This window comes from Merops nubicus, unplaced genomic scaffold (assembly GCF_000691845.1).
Source record: "Merops nubicus isolate BGI_N331 unplaced genomic scaffold, ASM69184v1 scaffold11245, whole genome shotgun sequence".
Classification (NCBI taxonomy): Eukaryota; Metazoa; Chordata; class Aves; order Coraciiformes; family Meropidae; genus Merops; species Merops nubicus.
This window is the reverse complement of record NW_008607734.1, coordinates 51,362-79,067: the sequence shown is the minus strand read 5'-3', so window position 1 is coordinate 79,067 and position 27,706 is coordinate 51,362. Positions and strand designations below refer to the sequence as shown.

The 27,706-nt window shown below is 38.1% G+C and overlaps 1 protein-coding gene across 1 annotated transcript in view; it reads left to right on the top strand.

The window, feature by feature from the left end:
• Positions 1-14,938: 14,938 nt before the first annotated feature.
• TINAG (tubulointerstitial nephritis antigen) overlaps positions 14,939-27,706 on the top strand; it is a 39,936-nt gene continuing 27,168 nt past the window's right edge. The window contains exons 1-4 of the mRNA XM_008940049.1: positions 14,939-15,308; positions 18,947-19,010; positions 20,036-20,125; positions 21,772-21,886. Of these exons, the coding sequence (XP_008938297.1) occupies positions 14,939-15,308; positions 18,947-19,010; positions 20,036-20,125; positions 21,772-21,886 (639 nt within the window). The remainder of the gene's footprint in view (positions 15,309-18,946; positions 19,011-20,035; positions 20,126-21,771; positions 21,887-27,706) is intronic.

Genomic DNA, 27,706 nt, shown 5'->3' with positions numbered 1-27,706 from the left:
TGCTTATAACTATTCATAAGTTTTTTGATGAGTTTAACGATATAGGTAGGAAAGATAAATACATTTTTGTAACACAGTTTAGTTTTAATTTATTATTTAAAAATTATATTCTAGTCTTAATAAAAGAAGCAAAATGTGTAAGCACAATTTAAATAAATTAAATGGATGTTTGCCAATAATTGCTACCACATGAGTAATTTTCTTGTTTTGAAAGATGATGAAGGAGTTTTGAGGTCAAGCCCTTCACATGTTGATTTGTGAAGCAGATTTTCCAATTCTGAGTTTGCTGACAGCCTGTCAATATATCCTCATAGTTTATCTTCTTCCACTGAAAAGAAGGTAAAGAAAAAAAATAGAAGAAAAAAAGAAAGAAAAAAAGTTAGATGTCTCACTTGTTGGGTGGATAAATAGATCTTCAATGCACCAGAAGAATATGAGACATGAATGTAGCCTTTTATTCTCATGTACGTCCCTGGCCTCTCTGTGTAGGGGTTCAGGGACCTACAGTTACTTCTACTCTCTTTTTGTTTGAATCTTCATCACATCCTTCCAGCCTCCTCCCCTTTTCCTTTTCTTTGACCTTTCTGCTTGTTTCTACACCACTAGTCCCCTTTCCTCTGCTTCCCAGGAGGAACTTCTTGTTTCTCTTGAAGGCAGTAGTTGCAATTTCTGTTGTGGATCTATGCAAAGGAAGCCCCAAGATGCCTTCACAAAATCAAGTTAGACAATAAATAACTTGCTGACCTTCTCAGATAGATTGTTTTTTCCCATCCCATTTGGAAAGTTTCTGAACTATTATTGAAGTAAAGGTATTTCATTGGAGGAACTGAATAGTTCTGAGGATAAAATTATTGTTGAGATGAAACAGATTTACACTACATCAGACACTCTAAAATATGTATATATATACACATACATGCATGTACATGTATGTGTGCATATATATATGCGTGCATGTATGTATATATATATATGTAGCCTCTGATGATGCAGCTTATTTTCCTGTATTCAAAACTAAGATAGAAAAAAGCAAACAGCTAAATCCCCATTCCTCATCCCTCTTCTTTATAATTTACACTCTGAGGGAGAGCTTTGCAGATATAATGGAAAGACAGATCTCTTCGAAGAGAACACTTTTAAGAAACAAGACTCAAAATTTAACTTGTGTATTATTAAGATCTGTTCAGAAAGTGAAGCATCTTGCGCTGACATAGTAAAGTCTGACTACCGCCACTGAGAAATTCTTGAAAACATGAAGTTGTAGCCTGTTCCAAATTGACAATGGCAACTTGGCCTGTTCCTAGGTGGATAAAATATATAGTACTGTCTTCTAAAAGTTCCCTTCTATTTTAAACAAACACTTTAAACAGAATTTCTATCAACCAATCTATTAAAAATTTTTACTGTGTACAATGTACTTCAATAGCTGCGACATTTGTACTGTGACCTGTAGAACAAAGATCTTGATGAAATTATGATTGCATTTATAAAGACCAAGGATAATCAGTTGGAAAGAAGAGGACTTATCTGGGCTGCTACCAGTAGTCTTTGTACTTCCCTTGATTTACATCTTACTTGGTGACAGTCATTCACCACTTACACTAATGTTAGCTGGAGGTAAATGGTTAGGTTTAAAATTAAAAAAAGTGCCAGATACCATTTAGTACACCTGAATGAGATGGGTATTATCTGCTGGTTTCCTGGGGCTTCTCACTAATGTGTATTTTGTAACTGACTAGAGCTATGCAGGTGGACTCCAGTCCACATTGTAGATACAGCAGGAGGGACAGTGTCAGGCTCATCACAAGCCAGTCAGGAAATATAATATTATATATATATTATACATATAATAACATCAAGAGTTGATATATTTTCTGGTTTCTCTATTACATAACCAAGAAAGTCTTCTTCAGTGAACTCTTCAAAGTACTTGTATGGGCCATGTTATCTAATTTTTTTCCCCAATTTTTGATCTAAGTTTTAGCAGAAAGAGGTGACTGGGGAACACCATGCTGGCCAAGCTGAGACTGAGCAATGTCTTCCTATGGCAGGGAAGACAAACACACCTAGAGTAAACTCCCTTTTCTTATTCTCAGTCAAGAAGGACTGAACAAAGTCATTCATTTCCCTCATGATCTACTGCTGGAGATGAGAGTGTACAACACCAATACCCAAAAGGAGATCAACATTTATGCTATCTTGGAGGCAGACAGGAGAACATCACAGAATCAGAAGCAGCAGCTCAAAATATTTGGGGTGTTCTTAGCTGCCCCAAGAATGGTGGCTTCTTTGAGATATGTTGTTGTTGAGCTATCTCTAATTTGGTCGTTCTGCACCAAATTTTTACCATTTTCTCTTTTATGTGCTTATGTGTTATGCTGTTTCACTTTTCAGTACAATGAAAAATGAAAAGAAGGTAGGCCTTGGTAGATGATTTTAAAAATCACATCTTTCAAGCACCTGTTTTGTTCCTTTTTATTTAGGAACCTATCATGTCTTGAAGAATTGTTTATACTGTTTATTTATTTATTTATTTTATGAATTTACATAACCCACAAGTCTCCACCTAATTTAAAATGTTCTTTTTATCAGTGAAATCATTTCAGTGCTGAACCCAAACTGCTGGGTGATCAGGAAAATTTATGTCAAGTTGTAAGCCAAACATTACTCTTAGTGCTATAATAAGAACCTTAGATCTGTACTATAAGCTCTGACCTTACCAAAGTGCTCTTCTTTATCTAAAATTACATATGGGTTCATATGTAATTTTTTCTCCTGCAATCTTCCTCCTTTAGAACTAAAAAGAGAGTGAGAGAAAGTCAGTGTGACTTAGGCAATTCCAAAAATGAATAAGTGGGCAGAAGCTCTGTGATATGTAAGCACCTCCTTGACCTTTAGGATGGGATGAGAGAGGGCAAGAGAGGAAGCTGCCGCTATTGTCTGCTTAGGAATTCATACAGTTTTCCTTAAAGTGAAGCATTAGTTTGGGGGAAAAAAAAAAAAAAGGGTTACCTTTGTGTTCAGAAGAACAGGGCTCTGTTCTTTAGCTTCATTTTGTAACAACGTGAAGCAAAGCAAATCATAAAATCATATCTGTCACTTCCCTGTGAAAGCAAGAAAACAAGGGACATTCTCCCGCTTTGGAAATCCTTCTGTATAACTAGTGCTTTTTAGTTGGAGGAGAGCTGAAGGATACTCCTTTAAAACCTAACAAAGAGATATACCAGTAATTTCTGATACTTCCTGTCTTTATTTGGAGTAAACCTAGAGTTTTCCCAGATTATGATGTATGAATGAAGTTATAATCATTCCCAGAATTGTACTGAGTCAGAATGTTTAACGAGAACGTGGGGCATATGTACCGGTGTAGTCACAAAAAGGCATTGCATGCAAGTGCTAAAAGTATGTACTCATTACCTTTATTCATATATGACTTGCAAAAATCCCAAGTCCATTTTACAATTACTTTAGGTTCATATAATCTTTTGCTGTAGCTATCACTCTACCTTATCTGTTAGTTATTCCTGAAAGATCTGCAGTAATTGTTTGAGATAATAATAGCATCTGTAAGGTCAACATTCACAAAAAGACTCCATGAGAAAAAAATTACTCCATTGACTTCAGTGGTGGTGACAGGATTTCACTGACTGTCTTTCGTAAAAATTTGCAGAGAGTTTTAGTAAAAGAAGCTTTCCCCCCCACCACCCCAAAGGGAAACAATCTGCTCTGCTTCACTTTAAACAGCTTTAATAACAAAAGTTCTTGAAATTTGAAATTCTATGAAAATGTCAATAATGTCCAAAGTTCTGTTATATGTTGCTCTTAATCTTTATTTACTTAAGGAGTGTTCCTAGTCAGAGGTCAACATTAGTATTAATCATTGATAGTTTCTACATATAAGAAGAAAATGCACCCATTTTATGAAAGAGACCTTGTACTAAAGAATTTATGTAACGTTTTTTACATTAGACCAAAGCTCCAACCCAAATTGCATTATCAGAACAGAATGATGTTCTTCCAGTTAAAGAAACTGTAATTGTACCCTGGATTTACAAAGAGAATCCCAGGGCTTACGAAATCCCCCCCCAAAACTAGCTGATATCACGACTCTTGAGCAGGGATGGATGAGTGTGGGCTGTGCCCTTCCCTGTTTCTGCTGGGAAGGTACGAGGGCGGGGTACACTTTGCCTTCTCCTCCAGGTTATCCTAACAGTCTGGGAGATGGATGCTGCTGATGGTGGTTAGGTGTTCTGTAATGAGCCAGCTCTCACATACCATTTAATAGCTTTTCAGCTTGTAAAGCCGATCCTTGTTAAACCATGAACATGGGTATGGTGAATAGCTAATAGGCTAGAGGGAACCGTGCTGGGAGCCACTCCTACTCAGACGTCAACTCCTTTGTTCAAGCAACTTCTTCCATTTGGTGCTGGGACAAATAATTTCCTTGCTTGCAGACATATGGAGGCAAAAGACTGCATTGCTCCTTGTAGTTTCCTTGGAGACACAAACATGGGCTCTCATCTGACATGTCACAGGTGCACTAGCTATTTTGTACTTTCTGTCTTGCACAAAACTACAACCCTGTCCTCTAGACAATGGAGAGCTGGTATACAGTAGGATGGCAGGGCATTGTTGCCAGCTCCATAGCTAGGGCATGAGCCAGAGAGCATGCGTGTGCTGCACTGTGACACAGCCAGCATCTCCTCTCTTCCTACACCTGGGATGTAGGGGCAGAGTGGTCTTGGCAGTATTGCTGATTTGCAGAGTTTATGAATTATCTAATGAACTAGGGGTCATTAGGCACTTCATGAAGAATGCTGCGCATACTGAGACTAAGCATAGAGATTAAGGTAGCAAATGATAAGAGAAAGAGCAACAGCAATACACAGAAAAAAAAGTTCTCAGATGGTGCAAATTAGAAAATCCTTTGATGTCATTTAACCTCCAAAATGAGAACTGTTCTGATTTGACCTTTGATCTTCCAAAATATTTTGGAACAAAATTAATAGTACCTCTCTGAAACAAGTCTCACCACACTTAGCTTATTTTGACAAATCCAAGGACTGCAGCCCTAGGCTCTCTCCATATCATCATAAGAATTCATTTAACTGAAAATTTAATGACCCTGAAAATGAGCATTAAAAGTAGGAATAACTACTGCTTTTACTAAAGGAATACGAATTTCATTAGTTAGCTGTGACAAATTCTTTAACTTCCTAAATAGATGGGCCACTAAAGGGGAACAGTAAACTGCAGTTTCTAACCTGGACAGGCTAGAGAGCTGTGCAGAGAGGAACCTAATGGAGCTCAACAAGGGCAAGGGTAGAGTCCTGTACCTGAGGATGAATAACCCCATGCACCAGCACAGGTTAGGGGTTGACCTGCTGGAAAGCAGCTCCACGGAGAAGGACCTGGGAGTCTTGGCGGACAACAAGTTAATCATGAGCCAGAAATGTGCCCTTGTGGCCAAGACGGCCAATGGTATCCTGGGGTGCATTAAGAAGAGTGTGGCCAGCAGGTCAAGGGAGGATCTCCTACCCCTCTGCTCTGCCCTGGTGAGGCCACATCTGCAGTACTCTGCCCAACTCTGGATTCCCTAGTTCAAGAGAGACAGGAAACTACTGGAGAGAGTGATTCTGTGATATTTATAACTAGGAAGGTAGGTCCAAAGAATGTACTTTTGTAAATTCCCAAAATACAAACTTTAAACAACCCAGCAGCCATATTTTCTATTTAGCAATGCATCAAACTGAAAATTTCAATACTTCATATGTACAGCAGGAAATTTGTACTTGCAAAGGGCATTTGGGCAATACTTTTAGCCAGCCCCAATGATATCTCCTTGTTTTAAGTAAAAAGTTAAGTAGGTGCTCTCGAGTTTGTAGAACTCTGCCTGCTTAACATCCTGCAGTTTCTATTCCTCTATCCACTTTGTTTTCACCTTTTATTTCTTTTTTTTTTTTTTTCTCCAGGTTGCCAATGAAAGAGGTTCTGTTTAGCTATGATGGTAAGTATTACTGTTTTTCTGACTTAATTTCAGTCAAATTTTCACTATGTGGCTACCTTAGTGTCATTTTAACAAGTTTTTATGGTTTTGTTTAAAAAGATGATAGGATGCACTAGCTATACAATTTAATCTTTGCGTATTAAGCTGGCTATGTTTGGTGAATAATTTCTATTAACATTTACCAATGTAGTATAATTCCACTTAGCATCACAGAACAAAGTCACAACTGAATTCATCTTAAGTGGGATGCAATAAAACAGTTGGAAGAAATTGAAGTATGGTCTGGAATTAGATTGTGAAATAATGTGGTTGAAATAAGATTAATATTGTTTTATATTTGAGTGCATTAAAACATAGTGTCATTAAAATGAATGGTTTGCTAGAGTTAAGCAAGAGTATATTGCAAATTATATGCTATGCTTGAGAGTAGGTATAAGGTAATACCTAACAAGGGAGGTCAGCAAACATGTGATATAGAAAAGGCTCAAATGTTCAATGACTTTTTGTTTGTTTCAGTGCCTTCACATTAAAAAATAAAAAAAAATTAAAAAAAAAATTAATGAGGACTACAAGTTTATTTCAGTTAATATTAAGAATTTGAGAGTAGGATTATGAAGAGAAAGGAAAAGAATGCCTGAAGGAATACTGAGGTAAATTGGACTATTCATGATGACCCAGCCTAATGAAACTCATCCTTAAAATACTTAACTAAAATTTTGCAAACACTAGTGATTAGCAGTATGAGTAAGTTCCCAGAAAACTGGAGAAAGGCAAACAGAATGTCTTATAGCAAAGGAGGAAAACTGAAAGAGTTACACAAAAAATCAGTCCTAATAGCATTTCCAAGACACTGGAACAAAGTATTAAACAACCCATTTGTAGGCATCTGGAGAATAGTAAGGAGATAAAAGGACTTTCACAGGGACACATCAGAAGCAAATCCTATCAAGGTAATCTCATTTCCTTCTTTGACAGCAAAACAGATAGAGGGGATGTATTGGATACACTGTGTCTTCGACACAGTCCCACATGGCATTCATAAGCAAGCAAAGCAGATATGGACTAAATTAAATTCACATAAGGTAGATGGGCAACTAATTGGAAAGCTGGACTCTGAGAACAATCATTTGCTGCTAAGGTGAGAGAGCATCTCACATAGGCTTCCACAGTGCTCTCCTCTAGCTCCAGCACCACAAAACTTCGCCATTAATTACTTGCTTAATCACATTGACTGTAAGCTTACCCAGTTTGCAGATAATGGCCATTTGGGGGGACTTGCAAGCAGCTTAGAATTCAAAAAAGGTCCCTTATATTAGAGGAGTGGCATGAAAACAGTATGATAAAATTAGCTGAAGACAAAAACAAAGGAAGATGAAAAGTGAATACACAAAAGGGACAGTAATAATACTGCAGGAGTGAACCTGAGGATTACAGGGGACCACAAACTGAATCTGAGTTGAAGAGATGATATTCATAAAAAATGCCGTTCCAGGCAGGTGTTGAAGGGAGTGCTTATAATATCATGGAGGCAACTAAGCAACTCTGTTCAGTATTAGTAAACAATCAGTTGCATTGGACGTGGGAAACAAATGGGGGATTCAGAAAAGATGTAAAGGTTTCAATGTCTTCTCACAGAAGAAAAGGATTAAGGATAGACTAGAGACAGCAGTTTATAGCTCTTCGCAATGGAGGTAAAGGGATATCAGCCATGTCTCCACCTTTCCTATGAGACGGAGATGAAGAAATGGGCCTAAATTTCAAGAGGAGAGATTTAGTTTAGAATTTGGACAGTTACAGCTATGTGGAATCTTAAGTGCTAAAGTAGTTTACCTCGGGCTGCTGCAAAGGCAGGCAAGTGTCTCACAAGGTAAGTTTGATCTGCCAGCTGTCATCTCCCACAGCTATAGCACAGGCAAGGTGGCTGAGTATATCCTTAAGGCCTTTTTTTTTTTTTTTCTGTGAAACTGTGAGTTATGTTTGTTAGCCAGATTGTCAGGTTGTATAATTCAGGAAAACTAAGTGATCACAGTGCATGTTATAGAGGTTACTAATCTGTATTTTCGACAACTTGTGTTCACACAAAAACTCTTCTTTTGCAGCCCTGAATTACGATCAAGACCTAAAACTGTATTTTGAGGCCTGTTTCTATAATGAGAAGGAATACACAGCACAAAGGTTATTTAAAACACCATTTTAAAAAGTATTGCTTCCAGTATGCTAAATGCAAAGCAGCAATAACAATCAAATATTCTTTCAAGAAATAATTTTACATACTAGCATAATTAATCCTAAAGATACACATGTGAATGTTTCATAGTCAAATATTGTTTCTTGAAGTGCTTGCTCATTTAAGAGATGCCCAATATAACACAACACATTTTCCTTAGAAATAATATAAATGTTGACATTAAATAAAGCTGTATTTTTGTTGCAGAGTGTTTGTTGTGTTTCTTATTTTTATTCTTGGAAATCTAGCTCCACATATTTCAAATCGGTGAGAACGGATGCTAGCATAGTTGAGAAAGGAATGCTCCCACACTCTTAATCTTGGTCATATTTTGCTGCCACAAAGACAGACATTTTCTGAAATACTCCAGGAATTATTCTCATTTGTGAATAAACAATCAGCACGCACAGTGATTCTTCCCTGCCATGCAATATTCATAGCCCTTTTGGCTAGGCAGTGTCCATGCCAGCTGCTGAGTGCAGGCAGAATTACCAGCTGCACTCCTGCCCCGTGTGGGAAGCATCACCACTTTCCTCTCCACTTTGTGCTACCATTTTTTTTGATCCTGTGCTGGTACCACAAAATGTTGCCTGAGCCTAGATCTTAAGCAGTTCACTTCCAAAATATAGTATAATGGTCTGAGTGTCTATGCTTGCATGAGTAAACTGCCTTCTCCCTGATCCCTTGATCCCTTGATCCTTTGAACCAAAAATCACCCTGCAGGTATGTATATATATGTTCAGGGCCTTTGTGTTGCAGCCCTGTCCTGCTGTGCAGGAACATTTTACCTCCTGACACACTGCTACGTGTTGTGGTTGAGATTAATATTTTAATGAGAATTGCAGCTGCTTTCATTAAAATTAATGAGATGAACTAATTTATAAGATTTTATGATCAGTTAACACATTAAAATTAAAAACGGTTTAGAAGGAATATTTCTTAAGCTGCTCGACTTCTTGCACTATTTGATCTAGTGTAATTTCAATCCTGTCTACATTTAAACTGTTGAACTCTGGAAGTGTGAAAAGTTCAGCAGTCAGTGAGACTTTCTATATAGGTAAAATGTGTATTTCACATATGTATGTGGAATATGTCCTTCATACGTCATGAACAGATTGATAGACATACGTTTGTTTCTGTATTAACTTTTTTTTTGCAAAGAAAAAAAATTGACGTGTTTGCATCTTGTGGACAATACCCATTAACCAGATAGTGGAAAAAACCCATATATTAGGAAAGCATTTCAGTGAGTTCCACAGAGAGTTCATTGGGACAGAAATCAGCATATATAGGTAAATATAACAAAAAATGTATTGAAAACTTTAAAAAGTAGATCTAAATGCATAGATATAAACACACCTGTAACTAGAAATAACTATAAATGTGATATAACTATATTGTATGAAATATAAATAATATTGTACAAGATTTAATAGGTCTGCCCCCAAAGACCTAACAGTATTTCTTGGTTTCAGTGGAGCACTGATGAAGTGGGCAGAATTCATATTTAGAACCATTGTGATTTATGTGATTCTCAAAAGTCTTAGTAAGATTTCCTGCCCATTTTTTCAATGCATTTGCTTTGCTCTGATTTTTTTTTTTTTTTTGCCAAAGCTTATTTTCTCTTCCTCTTTAATTTCATTTTTATAAAGCCCAAATCCCATCTAGCATGTCTAGCCAAGAGAATCATTCACATGATATGGTTTAAGTTTAAATTAGGTGATAGGTTGAAGCCCACAGGTGCAAGGAATACAAGCAAGAGAAAGAATTACTGTGATTACAGGAATGGCAAAAGTAGAATCGTTTTGTTGACCTCTGGGTTTGTGATTTTGATCATCTGTGCATACATTAAAAAAACAGTTTCCTTATCTGTTCAAATAGCTTCCATTTATGAATGAAAAATGAGAGTATAGTGGCAGTTCCAGTCTAGGAAGTGTATCCTGAAAAACCAATAAAAAAAAAAAACCTTTAAGGAGAGATTATAAAGCACAAAACTCAACATGAAAAATTGATTGCTTTTTCAGAAGTACTATAAAAATTAGTGGATGTTGCTTATTCAACAGTGTGATCTATTTAGTCCAAGTTCTGATGCATTTACCCTGCTTTTATTAATTATTTTTCTGTTAAAATACATATCTCTCAGAGGATCAGAAGCCTGCCTATGTTTAGCAAGGATTTATGGTCCCTTTTTACCTTCATCCTCTCTCACTGTGTGATACACGATATTGACTCCATCCTGTGCATACTTTTGGTGTTTCTGTTGTTGCTATATGTAACAAATCAATTTGGCAAAAAAAGTTTTATTAAAGCCCAAGTGGTTGGAAGGGAGATTTGCCTAGCCCAAGGTATGTATCTGGGCAGTGACACAGAATGGGCCATGAGAAGGAAGGTCAGAATTCATTACTTGAACAAATTTGGTTGCTTCATCAGACTAAGGACAGCCCTTGGCCCAAGGGCTCAGCTGTCGGGGATCCAAAGGCTATTTCTAACTCTGACTTTCTCAGTCTACATGTGGTCAAGAGAAGAGTTTAGGCTCAGGGCACCAGCATTCACTGCTGGGATCAGATAGGACTATGCATTTGAGATGAACACCATTAGGTACACATCTGCCATGAAACACTAGCACGACACCTGAGAGCTCATACTGACAGTGTAATACAATATGTTCTCCTTCTTCTTCACCTCTAATTGGTTTGTGAGGTCTGGGATTGGCAAGCTTACTGCAGGCATCACCTCTCTGATGTTATGTGCAGCCATGCACAGGCAAATCTATCCACAATAATCTGTATTGCTGACCTCAGGGCAATGCTGGAGTATGGCTGACAAGAATGAGATGTCACCTACTTCCTTGAGGTTGAGAAAGTGATGCAGCTGGAGTGGGAAGCATGCATGGTGAATTACTGTGGTGGGAAGAGTGAAAAGGCTGTGAGGCTGTAGCAACCACTTAGTACCATATCATACCTATAAAGTCATCTTCTTTTACCTCTGGTTGTTGACTGAGTGCTTGAGCACTTGTGTGTGTGAATCTATATGTGTGAGGAATGGGATTTCTTTGGTATGGGCAATTTGGACCAGTTTCTCTTCCTCTACCTCTGATTTTTGACCCTAAATCTGTTGATTTAAATGTCTGAGGAACCAAGGACTTTAGTCCTGGAAGCTGTGTATAGCAAGTCAAACTGTGGCAGGACTCAGACATCTGATAAAATTTGTTAGCTAAACTATCATTATTCTGAATTACATGTAACCTGGATTAGCATCATAAGAATTGACATAGGCAGCCCTGAAATGTTTGAATTAGAAGTGGCACTGTTTGACATCATGCCAACAACCCACAGTAATGAGCTGTCAGGCTGTTGCCAAATACTGTGAAAGTACCCTGATTCTTGTGCCTGCTCCAAACATATGGAAACCAAAGTGACAGAGAAAATCACTTTAACACACAGCCTTTCTCTGCATAAACACGCGTAGGAGCTAGTCACTGGGAGTCACTTTGGGAGGATGAATGTTATTCTGCCATTAGTACATGGGAGGGAGAAGTTATTGTGGGATAGTATTTTGCATTACAATTTTTTACTGCATTACAGCCATCAATAAAAAAGAGTAGTAAGTAGAAACTATTGCAGCCATTACAAATGATGTATTTTGTGTAAGGAGTCACCAGTTAAGTTTCTCTTTGAGTCTGAAGAATGGGATGTCCTGTATCATTGCAGAGTTTAAACTGGAGATAAGCGATTACATGAGTTCTCTGATGCATTGAGATTGTCTACTGGCAAATGACTGAACAGAGTTTTGGTCTCCTGTTTTCTTCTTAAACTGGCCAAGAGTCACTTTATTTTCCTGGTACAAGGTAGCACTCCTGCAATTCTCCCTCTGGGTCTGGGTGACCCCAGTTCACTTGCAGCAGCCAGCAGAAAGGAAGGTGCCATTCTGATGGGATGGGCTCTGCCATCTATTCCAGGAGTGACCTTCAGCATCTAGAGCCTTGCTGGCCACTGCTATCACCTGTACTCTGAAGATGATTAGAAATGAGATTTTTATGATGCCAAATAGGCTCATTCAGGCAAATCAGGGAGACCTTTGAAAGAAAGGTTATGGAATAACCCTGCTCGAGCTTTAAAGAGATTCTTGGCCATTTGAAACTGTTTTTTATTTGTTACTCCACCAAGTGTCCCACGATATTATTGTTTGAATTCTTGCCAAATGTGAGGTGTTTTTTGAAGCTCAAGGGTAGACATCAGGTAGTGCTGAAACAGGGACAAATCATATATTTTTCTATTTAACTGTACAGACTAGAACTAGGACTAGGATGCTAGCTCAAAAGCTTAGCAGAGCAGTTATGCTTGGAATAAGTTAATCTTCAATAGAGAAAAAGGATCATGTTTAATGGTTTCTAGATGGTTACAGGAAAATCAGCATGAGGTTTCAGACAGTGAACAGACAGCTACTTTCATTTACAAAGGAAAATACTGAAACAAAAGTATTAGCTGAACCACAAAAGAATATATAATTATTTTTTTTTAAAGCTTTGAGGACACGCCAACAATTGGGAAAAATAGATTTTATCAAGTTTCAGCACAGTTTCTCTTGTCACAAAACAAATCTGTTTAGAAGCACAAGTTATGTTTTCACATTCCATTAAAAGAAATCTCGTTCCTGTGTAGGCTAGCTCACATCATTGCCAGGCAAATCCATTGCCTCTGGTTTATCATCAGCAAGCATTTAAAGTTGAAAATTAAAAAAAATACACCAAACAAAACAAAATGAAACCAGAGGTCTGTAACTTAAAACAGATATGCCTGTTCACTTAACCTGACTGGCTGATAACATTTATCACATATAGTAGCTTTTTTTTCTGTCTCATATTTCCAGAGCAGGGAGATAAATTTGTAACAATATTTCCATATATCTGTAATAACAAAGATTTGCATTTTGCTAGTGTCAGTGCAAATTTGAAGTAATTCTCTTAGAACTGACTGAGCTACCCAGACATAAGGAAGAGAATTGGATTATCATTTCTAGTGAGCACTTCACTTGACTTCCCATGAACATGTCTTTTCTCATTTTCTTCACATTTATTTGATGCATTATAGCAGTCAGTGACGGACTTAACATTGTTCGGACGTTTGTCTCATAACTCAATAAAAAAACCCCAACAAAACAGAGCAAATTTGAAGGCTAAGATTTATGTCCTCTTATGTGATATACAGTGATTATATGTTGCTGACCTTGGCCTTTCTATTAACCTCCACACAGAAGACTGCTTGCAATGGAGCAAAATAAAAATTGTGTGTATTGATGCAATTTTCCCTTATCCACAGTTCTTTAGCTGTGGTGGGGACAGTGTGGGAGGCAGGTCCAATAAAAGCACTGCTGGCAAGAATTTGTATTAAAGACTTGAACATTTGGATTGCAAGCCTATATGTATATACACACACACATACACACACACACATCCCCTCTTAACATCTCAGCCATTCATAACAATGAATCCAAACCAGCTGTGCTTTCCAAAGTAGCTGCCCTTTGATGCTGTGACTTCCTGCAGCATGGAACAGCCCAGCTGAGGTCACAAAGGGAAAGAACTCCTTCATTCCCTGGAAAACAGTCTGCCATCAGCTTCTCCAGGTTTCTCTCTTTCATTACGAAATGGAGACGGAAGGGTGACTGCTTTTTACTTCCATTTGTTAAACTTTGGAGTCTTAAATTGTCTTGTAAGAGTTCAGATCTGAAACCATGATTTTTTTTTTTTTTGTAATTTAGTCTTATGTGCTATCCTATCTCTGCTAGAAACTTCAAAGTTTTTTGCTGCTTTTTTCTGAACCTTTTAGGTTTTGGCAACAGTACCATGCATATTCCTTTAGTTCTGCTGTTCAAAAACCTGGAGATCAAGTAATAAAGGCTGTTAGACTTATTTTTTGATATCTGCCCTGGTTTTCTTTGTGGTTTTATTAACACAGCCATTTCCTTCTTAAATAGGAATGAGCACCCATCAGTAGGTATTTTTAAGGTTATTTCCAATGATTGCCAAGTTCCTTTTGACTAAAGAAATTCAAAAGCTTAAAAGAATGTCTTTGGTTAATAATTTATACTGAATATCACCTGACTTTTTCTGAATTTGACCAGAGTAAAACATTGCAAAATGAAGCATATAAAGCTAAGCTAGATCACTGAAAACAAGATTGAAATGTTGCAGTGATATAGACCTGCATATCAGAAAGAAAAATGTAGATTAAATGCAATCTAAGTGTTATATAATTTCCAGTCATATAGAAAGAATATTATTTACAACAAAATGAAGAAAGAGAGAGAGCTTCCTTTGACACTGTATACTCTTTCCTCATATTGTTTTGGTTTTAAAAGTTAGAAATATAGAACTAAAATGTTGGACCACATATATCCCATATATTCTGAAATCTTTACTATACACTTGCTTACTTGCAGAAGAATCCACTCAATGTTTCATAATGATGAATACATAGCTGTGGTTCTGTTTCCAGTATCTCTGTATCTTGGGCAAATAAATCAGTTTACAACATCTGACTAATAATTAACACATACAGTCTTCCCAGAACACCATAGTCTGCAGCTTTCTGTTCACATTTCTTTCTGAATACTAACTGAAGGTATTACCTCTACAGTAAATGAACATCTACTGATAAACAGAAGCACAGAGAGTCTGAAAAAAGACTGCTAGAGGCTGAAAAATGTGGCTCAAAAGTCATCTATTTATCTTCTATTGCATTGCAAGTGAAGTTTGGATGGCAAAGCAGCTTGACTCTAGAAGAAATTTCCCCCGAGGACTTTACTCTGTTGAAGACAGTGGATCTGCAAAGTGGAACAGGCTAAAAAGGAGTCTGTATCAGGGAAGGTCCTGCAGGGTACGAGGCTGTTGCACAGGAAGAGATGATGACTGCACCTTTAACATTGCCTCCAAAGCAGCTATATGTTACTGTGACCAGTTCTGTGCCTCAGGTTCTCCTGGCCCTGTAGATTGTTGTGGTGATTACTGGGATGTCTGTGTCCACCCTGTTGAGCCTACCAGGTCAGATGAGCCTTGGCCACCTCCAGCATCAGGTAGGTATAGAGAAAATGCTCAGTTTGTATTAGTGCATCACAATTAAAACATACTTGGAGTGAAATCACTGATTAATCTTTAGAGTGTACAAATCCTAAATATGTGACTACATAGTTGACAAAGGCACTGTGTATGAAACTGGAGTGAGAATTATGCTTGCCCCTATTTGTCTCTAGGAATAGATTTATAGCATTGTCTGTGTCATATTTCTGTTGGCCAAAACTTCTGTTTCACTTGAAAATTCTCAGAGATAACTCCATGGTTCAAAATTAAAGTAATCTTAACAATTCCAATAGAAATTCACAGATTGACATGAGATGAACAGCAAGCTCTGAACTTTTGTATCCATCAGTACAAATAAATCATCAAGAAAACTGAGGGTTATCCTGAATGATAGTGCTCTGAAATATTCTGTACTGGTTTTATCCAGCATAGCTTTCCTGTGGGACATGATTTTTCCTGCAACAGCTCAGCTGTACGAGTAGATGAAGGGATGTGTTTAGAACAAGGGTTTCTGTCATATTTACTTTCTTGTTAGTCAGTTTGTAGTGGAAATTCCTCCAAGAGTACTCTAAACTCATTCTATTACTGCCTTTCTTAGGACATCTTTTTGCATGTGTGTTCACAGCTTTGTAACTCCTAGACTGTACATATCTGCCAGAGGTGGCAGTTACATTTACACTATTCAAGAACCTTTATTTATCCTGTAGGTGAGCTTAGATCTTTTTTTAATATCTCATCTCAAAACAAAATCCTGTTTTTTCTGATCCTTGAAGTATAAAGTAATAAAGTCTGTAGCTTTTAAAAATCTGTTTATTGAATATTTGTTGTGTAAATAATTTTGGGGGTAAAAGGAGAATAATAAAGCAGCCAAAATATAGCAGAAAAAAAAAAAAAGGAACTTTCTAGAACTGGAATGTCTGAGGAACAGAGAAGAGAGAATCTAACTGGAAGGGGAAAATGGAGAAACAAAAAAGACTGAATGCCTGAAGATTAAAGAACCCATGAAATATTTTTAGAAATGGTGTAAGTTTATTAGCTGACTTAGTAACTGAGACTATACGTCTGCCTTTGGCTAAGAATTACTTAAGCACTAGAAGACCACATATGCCAAAGTACTTTTCACCTGGAAGATTTTGATCTTTTAGTTGTCCATGGTTTCACTCTCAGTGCTTCCTAACTCAGATTTCTTTAAACAAACCAGTAAACTAGAGTGTTTTACATGGGCTAGAATGAGCAGCAATAAAACTGTGCAGTGCTATATTTCTGGATCCTTGTCTTTGTGTACGGCAGCAGTAAGCTACGTTGTGACTTATTCCATGGGTGTGCACCAAGCTGAGGGCCAGTCTTGATTTAATTATGTGGAACTGCTTTGACTTTGTCTTTATGAACCCAGCATTCAGTATGTTTCAATTGCTTTCCTGTGTAGTTTCAGAAGAAACTGTGTGCATTCTTGCCTTAGATACAGAAATTCCAAATTTTTAAATTATCATTGCTTTTTTTGGTTATTAAAAGAAATGTTTGAGTTTTATTGATTTACTATATTTATTTATTTTATCTTTTCGTTTCTATTACTCTGATAGTACAAAAATCTCTGTCAGAGTTAACACACTCAATCTCACCCTGGTGGTGGTGTAAAAGTGAGAGTTTGCTAAGAGATTTTTCTAGTTGTTTTTATGTTACACAGTCAGGATCTGGCCTATAAATGAGTAAAACTACAGACGTTTCACTGACAGAAGTACTTACATCAGTACTGGGGGCAAACAAAATAAAACCTGTAAGGGTATAGGAACACTGGAGTGGGAGGGAAATGCTTGTTTATTACTCTTCCAATCGTGATTTTTACATCATATAATGCCATTCATAAAGTGATCAGGCTGCATCTTCAAAGTAATTAATTACTTAAATATATTAATATTCCATCCTGGTATATTCATGGCCAGACAACCTCGTTGTGTTCTCATGCAAACAGTGTCTTTTAGGTTAGATATCTCTGCTCTCTGCCACTGATGCCTCAGGCAACACTCCTGACCTGCTGACTCTTAATTTGGCTAGACTAAAGAAAATGGATGGCTTTAATCTTTAATTCCCTAAGCACACATTATTACAAAGTTTCTTCTGTACTTGTCTAGGTTTGCATTTTTTTTGTTGGGCACAGAGAGTGAGGCCTGCCAACAGAGCTCCAGTGAGGCTCAGTCCTGTCCCGTGGATGCTGCATCAATACTTCCTTCCCTCAATATACTTGAAATATCTTGCTTGATATCTCCTTCCAGCTACTGTCTTGTGTTGACTTTGTGGCAGACTGTGACAAATCGTGACACTTAGGTAACTTGCTTTGGGTATTCTCTGAAAAATGCCTTGGATCTTAGCAGAAGCTGAATCAGAGCAGGCACTTGGGCCTCAGTCTTCTTGGGAAAGATATATCTCACCTATATCTACCGTAGGTGACCTACTGTGTGACTAACAGGAGAAGACAGGCGTTTTTAAATCATCAGCTCTAGTCTCTGCACTTTGGTATGAAATCAGCTATGGCTTAGAAGTGCATATTTCTCTCCTGCCAATAGAGGAGGTCTAGGCAGCTGAGGCACACGTGTATGTCTGGGCAGACAAACTCCAGCCCTTGCTGTGAAAGGGGTTGGCCTTCCTCACACCTCTGGTGGGGAGAAAGCCTGATATAGTGCAAATGCAAGTCAACACTATATTAATATGAAATATAGTTTAAGCTTCTTGAAAACAGAGGAGAAAGAAGAACTTGGAGGTTCTGGGCAGGGGAAGGAACGTGATCTCTAGCTATAGGCTCACCAGTGCAGGTGTGAGAACAGGCTGGAGAACAAAAACCCATGTGATAAATGTACAATGTTTGTTATAGATGTGATCTTTTGAGGTCCCTTCCAATCCCTAACAATCTGTGAATCTGTGATCCAAAGCCCTGCACAGGAATTCTGCATCTTTTTCCTGAAGCTTTGGCAATGAAGCGTGCTGAAGAAACAGTTTATATCGATGATCTTAAAACACACACAGAATCTTTTTTCAGGGAAGTTTTGTCAAAGAAAAAAATTAAGAGGCATGTATTTGATGGGAAAAATTGTCACTCAGTTTAGGTTTTATACTGGGTTTTTGGAAAGTGTATGAAACACATATTTGCATTGAAACACAATTGATTTGTCTGTTTTCCAAAGAGGAATTAGACTGGTAAGGAAAAAGAATATATTACAATTGCTTTGGACTCTCTATTAGTTTTTAAATTTTATAACTGAAAACATTATTTTCCATTTTAATTGCCAATTAGAAAATTATTTTTATTAGAAATGTATTCTTTTAAATTTTATTACTGGAAAATAACTTAATTTGAAGAATAAATGCTATACACATATGTTGTAATTTTTCAGTGAGTGGTTTGAATCTGGTGTTGATTTTATTTACTATGTATGACAGTGTACCTGATAAAAAAAATTAAGATACGTCAAACTGCCTTCATTGCTTCAGACAAACTGAGAGTAGATGTTGCTGACTTTCAACTAAATAATTCATGCATAACACATACAAAGAATTAATTCAATAATATCAAGAGTTTTGAGTTAATTCACCTAAAAATGATTTTTTTTTTTTTTCACAAGCCTATATGTTATATTGACAGGTTGTTATAAAGATGGCCGATATTATGGAGAAGGAACAATCATTAAAGACAACTGCAATTCCTGGTAATGTTTCACAGAAGAGTAAATTAAATTTTATTTAGCATATGTCATGAAACAGAAATTAAGGTATTGAGCATCCTTAAATTCATACTAAATATGTAATCAAATCAAAACAGCTGGAAGAGTAGTGCTGTATTAAGCTATTGTAGAACTTGATTACAGATAATTTAGAAGAATGGCAAGAGATCAATGGACTTTCTATCCAAGATATGAAAATGAAAGTATTAAAATCTGCTCCTCACTGGCCTAATTCTCTTCCTGCTCAGTCAGTTTGATGGCTCTGACCTGAGTCAACATGGTTTCATCCTAGATCTGGGTATTGACCTGATGCAGACAAAACAAATATTAAAATGTAAGGTATCATTTTAGAACATCTGCTTCCATTTCTTTGGCATAAATGATGAGATTTTACATTATTTCATAAAGGAAGAAAAAAAAATATATGTAGGAAAGGGATTAACTGTTTGAGAATCCCCTTCTCTCCCTTGGGACAGGAGTAGACAGCACAGGCAGGGGAGCTCTGCTGCTGGTCCTGGCAGTCAGCTGCCTGAGCCACCTCCCTGCTTTGCCTCTCCAAAAACCAGCCCTGCACTTCCAGCCCCATGGCAGCCCCAGGGGCTCCAGCAGCACCCAAACAGGGCTGGGGCTACCCCTGCCTTGATTTGAGTCCAGAGTCCTTGGAGCAAGGTGTTAACAGCTACATGTCTCCTTTCTGGTTTTCCAGAGTGAAATGTCCTGAAAACATCTAATTTATGGCACATTGTCTTTTTTTCCTTAGTTTGATCTCAGAAGATGGAAATGAATTTTTTTCAGATATGACCTTTCTCACATAATATACGACTTCCCACGTTGTTCCTATTAAGATTCATTAGGTAGTGAAACCAGAAGAAATAGCAATGTGTTTTCATAAGTACTATGTGACATTCATACTGTTTACACCTTTTTCGTCCATCTTCCTTCTGCTGTTATAGTGCCTATTTTTTCTTTGACAATTCATTTTCTGCTCAGTGATATTCTTGCCTTTTCAGCAAATGCTTCCAAAGTCTCTGGAAGTGTTCAAAAGAAGTATGTATTGTTCGCCAAGACTTGATTAATCACATCAATTCTGGAGATTATGGGTGAGCACACTTTTATTTTAAGATTTTGTTGTAAATCACGCTATTGCCCATTCTACGTATGTACAAATTACAAGTTACACAACTTTCCTCCCCACTCTGTCCTTTTCCAATATTACAACAATTTTACAGTAAATGCACATCAGTGAACCTCCTAGATCTCTGGCAGATTACAGAGTTTTAAGTGGAAGGATACCAAAAGTCTCATGGTGGTAAGAGTTGACATTGTAAACAAACACCTATGTAAAACATTCTCCAAATGCAGTACAATTGTGGTGGGGTTTGTGTGTTTTTTTATTTTTTTCTCCTCCTCACAAACCACTATTTAGATTATCTTATTTTTTACCTGGGAGAGATATTTAATGTAATTTTTTCTCCTCCCTTAAGAGTATTGTTTCACATAACAAGACTCCAGGTAACATTGGAAGAGACCAAGAGGAGACCAAGAACAGGAAATTTGTGGGGTTTGGCGTTTTTCTTGCTACCAGTTCTCAGTTGCTCCAGATAGTTCAGAGGGAATAAGGACACCCCAGTACCAGAGCTGTGCCTTGGGAGCCTGCTGGCTGTTTACAGACATATATACAGAGGCTTCCTTCCCAGGAGATGATATGCTAAATTAGCCAATGAAACCTGCCCAGACTCCAAACTGTGACTCAGTGCTGAAACATTTTGTACTTCATGGAAGATAGTCCAACCAACCGAGTTAGGACAAACAGTTAAGTTAGGCACCTGGAGCCCTTCACCTCTCTCTTGTCAGTGGTAAGAGTTACGGTTTGCCACAGGGTGTTTAAATCCACCTGTGATATGACTCAACTTCTGCAGGTGCTTGCTCTCTCCACTGACTACAGACAGACTAGGAGCAATGAGGATTCTTATCTGGGCAGCATGAGTCCCACCTCCTTGTTCCTCATTCACAGGCAAGAAAGAAAGAAATGGGTAAAGAGAATGTTCTCCCTTGTGGCTCTGTTCTTTCCCAGTAACAATAAGAAATTTCGTTGTGTTCCACATGTGAATGATTGCAAGGTTTTGGTTGTTTTTTGTTTTTTGTTTTTTTTTTTCTGGTGTGCATGCAGTTTGCAGGGTTAATGCTCTAGTCTGGGTCTAGTACCTGAAAGTAGAGAGGAAATTCTTTAAGAGCCACAGGGAGATGTTTACTTGCAATCTGGCTGTTGGTGTAAAACTCAGGCAGAAACTGTCCGCTGGGCTTTCTGCAGGGTTCAACAGTGTCTCACTGCTGCTGCACCAGAGCTCGAAGGCAATGTATCTTGCTGTGTGAAGCTGTTAGCTCTCTATGGGCATCTGGTCTGAAGCATAATCTGAGCATTACTTCAAGACAACAGTAGTTGTTATGACTGAACTTGTTTTCTAGTACTTGACTGAAGCATTGCATGCTCATCTCCTGCAGGCTGACATAATGATGACCTCAAATCACTACTTTTCATGTACTGCTGTGCTACCCTATCCTACACTCATTTGCAGTTGAAGAGCCCATACTAAATATTTTCTTATGCCTATTGAATAGAAGGTTTTGAAATGTAATTTGAAAGATTTCTTTCTGGGTGTTGTTGTTAGCAGCGCTCTTACAAAGGAGCAGGTATTAAAGTGAGTGGCATCTCTAACCCGTTTTTTTTTGTTTGTCTCTGGGAAAGATGGAAAGCTGACAACTACAGTCAGTTCTGGGGAATGACGGTGGAAGAAGGTTTCAAAAAACGCCTGGGCACCTTCCCTCCATCTCATTCCTTGCTGAACATGAAAGAAGCTCCAGTAAGTGTCATGTACAAGTGTAATTTTTTTTTTTAAAGAACTTCATCACATAGAAAAATAAATGTGGACAATTTTAAGATTATGTTTCAGTAATTTAACACTAAATCCTTCAGTGTTGAATATGAAACTCCCAGAATAGTTCTCCAAGCTACAAAGGGGTCCTATTGATGCAAATCAAACAAAGAGGACCAAAAGCAAAAGCTAACCATTGGGAAGCTCTGCACCAATATCAATTTATCATTGTAGATCTAGCGTTTGAAATCTTTGCTTCTTTAGGATGGTTCCATACTGTCTTCTCCATTTTGTAATCATTGCAAACATAGCTGTAATAATTTTAAAAAAAAATAAAATCTGGGCATAGTTCATTCAGGCTGACAACTGAGACTAAACAGTAATCTCTGAAAGAAGCTCGGATAGCCCATAGGATAAAGTAATGTAAAGATGCAGTAGGAGGCTGGGGTTTTGGCCAAATCAAAAGTAAAATTATGGGAAGCATGGGAAAATTAGATAATTCTCTACTACCAGCTTCCTAAACCTCTTGGCCATGGTTATTTTTGTGGCAGTTCTTACCATATATTTATGTTCCAATTAGTTCTGCAGCAAAGCAAATATACTTTAAGTTATGTAGGTACATTAGGCAATTAAAGAGGAAATGTGTGTTTGAAAAGACCTCTAACATCATCAAGTACAACCATCAATCCAACACAACCACGACCATTAAGCCATATCCTGAAGTACCACATCCACATGTTTTTTGAACACCTTCAGGGATGGTGACCTCCCTGGTCCAGCCTGTTCCAATGCTTTGCTACTCTTTCAGTAAATAACTTCTTGCGAACATCCAATCTAAACTTCCCCTGGCACAACTTAAGCCCATTTCCTCTCATCCTATCCCTTGTTACCTGGAAGAACAGACCAACACCCACCTCAATTTAACCTTCTTTTGGGCAAGTTAGAGAGCAGTAAGGTCTCCCCTCAGTTCTCCTTTTCTCCAAGCTAAACAATCCCAGTTCCCTCAGCTGCTCCTCATAAGATATGTTCCTCAGATCCCTCACCAGCTTAGTGGCCTTTTTTTAACCCACTGTAGCACCTCAGTGTCTTTCTTATGCTGTGGTGCCTAAAACTGAACCCAGTACTTCACCGCTTCCCGACTCCTGCTGGCCACACTGTTATTGATACAGGCCTGGACGCTGGTGACCTTCTTGGCCACCTGGGCACACTGCTGGCTCATGTTCAGCTGGCTGTCCACTACACCAGTATGCTCAGGTCCTTCTCTGCCAGGCAGCTTTCCAGCCCCTCTTCCCTAAGCCTGTAGCATTGCCTGGGGTTATTGTGGCTGAACTGCAGGACCCAGCACTTGGCCTTGTTAAACCTCATACAACTGACCTTGGCCCATTGATCCAACCTGTCCAGATCCCTATGCAGAGCCTCCTGACCTTTGAGCAGATCAGCCTTTATTCCACTAACCCGTTTCTCAGGCACATTTTCTCTGTCTATAAATATTTTATGGATTTTATAAGCCACAACCCAACTGCCCTGGGCCCTGCCAAACACTTGAGAAGCTTCAGTACATTCTTCTCTAAAAATTCAGCTTTGCACATTCATGCGTTTAGTGCTCAGGAAGTCCTACTTGTTATGGAAAGCACAAGCTTTGCACAGGATTCTAAGAAATCTTTCCAATACAAAGGATAAAAATATATAATAATAATAAACTCTGTATGACTTTCTTAACTTCTGGAGAATTCTTTGAGCTTGCATAAAATTGCTCTGAACTGTACATGAACCCATCTCCCACCCTTGGCTTCTCTTCAGAATTATTAGAACTTTCTTGCTTTTACCCCAGTGGTTTCTGTCTTAGCCAGTCTTGATGTAAAAATATTTTTCTCTGAAGCTCCAAATCTCCCTGATTCTGTCTCTTTCTATAGTTTTCTAGAAGAATATAATCTCTTTAGTGTCCTTGTTCTGCCTTAGAAAATTTATTATCTGCCACATTTTAACACTTCACAAAACTTATTAAAAAAAAAGCTTTTATTGGCTTGTAGACAGCTCCATATCTACTGCCACAGCATGACCTAGCAATTTCATAGCACGGATTACATAGGGGTACATCAACAGATTCTTCCTATTGGCAAACCAACAGTAGCCATGGGGTTATTTTCCAGGTACATTTCAAGGTAAGTGTCTGTCCTGGTTTTGCAGGGACAGGATCCCAGACGAGCCATGGTCTGCAGGCAGTTGCAGTTTGGAGTCAGCCTGGGCAGCTGACCTGAGCTGGCTACAGGTGTATCCCTTGCCATAGACATCATCTTCATTATAAAGGGGGAAGTTTGCTGGGAGGTGGTGGTTTGTCGTGTCATTTGCTGGGGCCTCCTGCTTTGGCATCTCCTGAACCTGTTCCTCTTGCTCCTGGTGACTGCTTTCCTGTTTATTGTGACCATCGTACCTTCGCTAGGCTGAGTATAACTTTATACTAGTACTGGGATTAATTTTGCTGTTCCATTAAATCTGTTTTCATTTCAAGCCATGGGTCTTCTTCCCTCCTTTTCCTAATTCTCTTTCTCTGCTAGGGAGGGTTCATCAGGTGATAGCGCAACTGCCTAGTTCTGGGCTAAACGTAGACAGTATCTTGCCAGAGTTTTAGAGATACTTGCCCCTGCTCTGCCTTCCATGAATGATTTTGTGTCACTGACATTTTGTGAAGCATACTAATACATTTACATGTCCTAACTGATAGAGAACAAGTAAGTTTCCATGACAATGTTTCCATTAAGCTTTACCTATAACTAGGTGACAGCTCAGAAGAGAGTAAAAAGATATGAATGATGAAATTCAGAAATAATGACTTTTTAATATTTTTCAGATATATTCTCCAAACCTTAATGGCTTGACCTTTAAGTGACTTTGTGGAGCAGTAATTCACCTGCAGGCCAAGTTACTACTTACATACTGTGGATAAATTGGAACTAATTAAATACTCATGCTTTCTCTGGGATTATTACTGACTTTCCCATTTTGCAAGTGAGAAAATGGCAAGCCATTTGCCCAAACTCATATATTTAGTTGATAAAAATGCTACAATTAGTGTTCAGGAGTTTTTAGCACTATCTTATGCTGACCTGATTAAAAGCCTGGTAGCTTTGATAATGTAGAAAGAAAACCATTGCTATGTAATTTTTTTTTTTTTTTTTACTTAACCTCCCATTTATTCAGCATGCTAATGGTCTACTATTTAGGGAATAAATGGCAGTTTCTGGTACCTAAGGGCCTACCATTCTGATTATTTTCTGCTGTCTTCTGGGGATGCTTGAGAAAAGCATTTTTTTTTTTTTGTAGAAGGGTCTCCTTACTCAATTTCATGGAAAAAAGACCCAAGAATCAAAAGCCCTTTTGTGTTAACCACTTTACATCTACAACAGAGTCTCAGTTCTCATCAGTGTTAAAGAATTTGGGTTTGGAGTGGAAGCTTTTCGGTTGTTTCTTTGACTGTGTTCAAGTACATATCTAGCTATATAACATTAAATTAAATGCTGTGACAGAGCTACATTTCATCTTACGGAAAACACAAGTTTTTGAGCTTTTAAAAGCTCTGCTATTAATAAAAGACTATACACGCTCAATAAGGTGATGCTTATGTCTGGAAGGGTAGTTTAACATGATTTCATGTTAGAATGCCTGAAAGACAATGATATGGAACAAGAAATAGATTTGAACTGAGGACTCACTGCTGCAGAGTATGGCTAAACCTAAACGTGGACTGACTGCTCAATACACCACTGAAATTGTTGTGACTCCTGACAAAGCTGAAGCTTTTAATAGTGTCATGCGTGTTATCTGAGAAGGCGTTCTGAGAGTGTTTACTCACCGCTGGGGATAGTGTAATCATTCTTGAAGTTCTACGTAGCACAATAATAACTGCCATGACTTTAAAACATATTATAACATACATTTGGTGGTATTCTGTCCGTACGTGTTTGGCAAGAGGTACGTCGCTATGGTAGGGTCTGCACCTGCAGGCAATAATGTGCCCACCTAAGTGCCATCTTACAAGGAAATGGAATACATAGTTTATAATAAGGCACCATTTTGGATTAAGTCTCAAATAACTCATGGAGACAATGTGAAGGTTGCGAAGTACATCAGCTGTTCCTCTGATATATGGCTTTTCACAGTAAAGAAGCTCAACAGTTGTAGGTCTCTCTTGCAAACTGAAAGTCATACATGTCCATTTTGTCTTCACAAAGCAAGTGATGTCCAGAAGCATTTTCCTACATTGAAAAAAAAAAAAAATTGCTTTGTCTCAGGAAAAACTATTTCTACATTTGCAAATTCAGTAATCTTCAACCTTTTGTCTCTGATGTGCCATTGTGAAAGTTTAGAGGCTGGGCCAGCCACTAGATGGATAACAGATTAACATATAATCCTTCTTTTCCCAAAGGGGAGGAGAAAGGGAACAAAGGGAGAGACTTACGGATTAGAAAACTGAACCAGCTTTAGTGAAAATAATAATAAAATAGAATCTATACAAACCAAATATTGAATCCAAACTCCTTGATGGCAATTACATCACCACGGGTGCTGTGAAGTAGACACTGGGGAAGTGCACATGAACTTGGTAGCAGACTGGAACTGGATTCAGGAACACACAGATCAGGATCAAAGGCAGAACAGAGACTGTCCTCCTCGTGTGCTGGCCATTGAAGAAGAGAGCTTGACCCTTGTGATCCCTCAGCTTTACACTGAAGATGATGTATATGGGATGGAATACCTCACTGGTCAGTTTAGGGTCACCTGTCCTGTCTGCTCCCCCCTGCAGGTGCAGCCTTTTCCTTTCTCCATCCCCAGTGAGGTACACAAGATTTAGCAGTGACCTGAGTCTTCACAGAAGCAAATATAAACAAGAGCCTATCTTCACTCCAGTCCTTGGTAGAAACTGTAAACATCAAGTGTTATCATTGCTAGAAGCAGAAGCTATCTGTGCAAATGTGCCGTTAACTTCAGAAAGTGCAGTTAGAAGAGATCTAACCGAAAAGTCACTGAACACAATGAGTTTGGTCTAACTCAAATCAGGATAGCCATATAGCTTTTCTGAAGTCACAGCTGCTGTATCATTGTTCTTTTATATCCACTTGCCTTCTTACTTCATCCAGAATGCTAACTTCACTGTGGAGAACATCTATAAAGTTTTAAAAATAGTTTGCCAGTCATTTTGCTGATAATGTTGTGCCGGTTGATACTGGTCCGTGGAGCATCTGTTGAGAAACTATCATCTAGATTACTAGTAACTATTGTTACTATTTGTCACAGAGAAGCAGTGCCTCTCAATATCAGGGTAGCAGTTTCTCAGACAGAAAGCTGATGTATCTGGCTACAGGTCACCCCTGCATTTCTAAATGACAAAGCTGATGGTTAATGAGGGATTTGCTCTGTCATTTACAATATGAGGCTATTAAATACATTGGCAGTAGTTTAGGAACATGTAAAGTTCCATTGTCTCAGACCAAAGATCTATTTAGAATTTTGTTTTTCTCAACTGGCTCATTTGTAGCATTGTAAGTGGTCATTGTCTGCGTAAGTGTGCTGAACAACCTTTGCCAAATTTTGCTTCAGGGAAATATTTTGCTTAGGAACAGATTATCATATTTTGGATTTTGGATTTTCCTCTGGAACAGGTGTTATCAACAATTGTTTAAGACAAATGGATAGACTAGAGGGACTCATATTGCAAATCTGCATGGCCATTCCTATTTCTCTGAGCAGTATAAGCAATCATTCCATAAATTCAGCAGTAAAAACCCAATTGAGTCAATGGTTTTGATACAT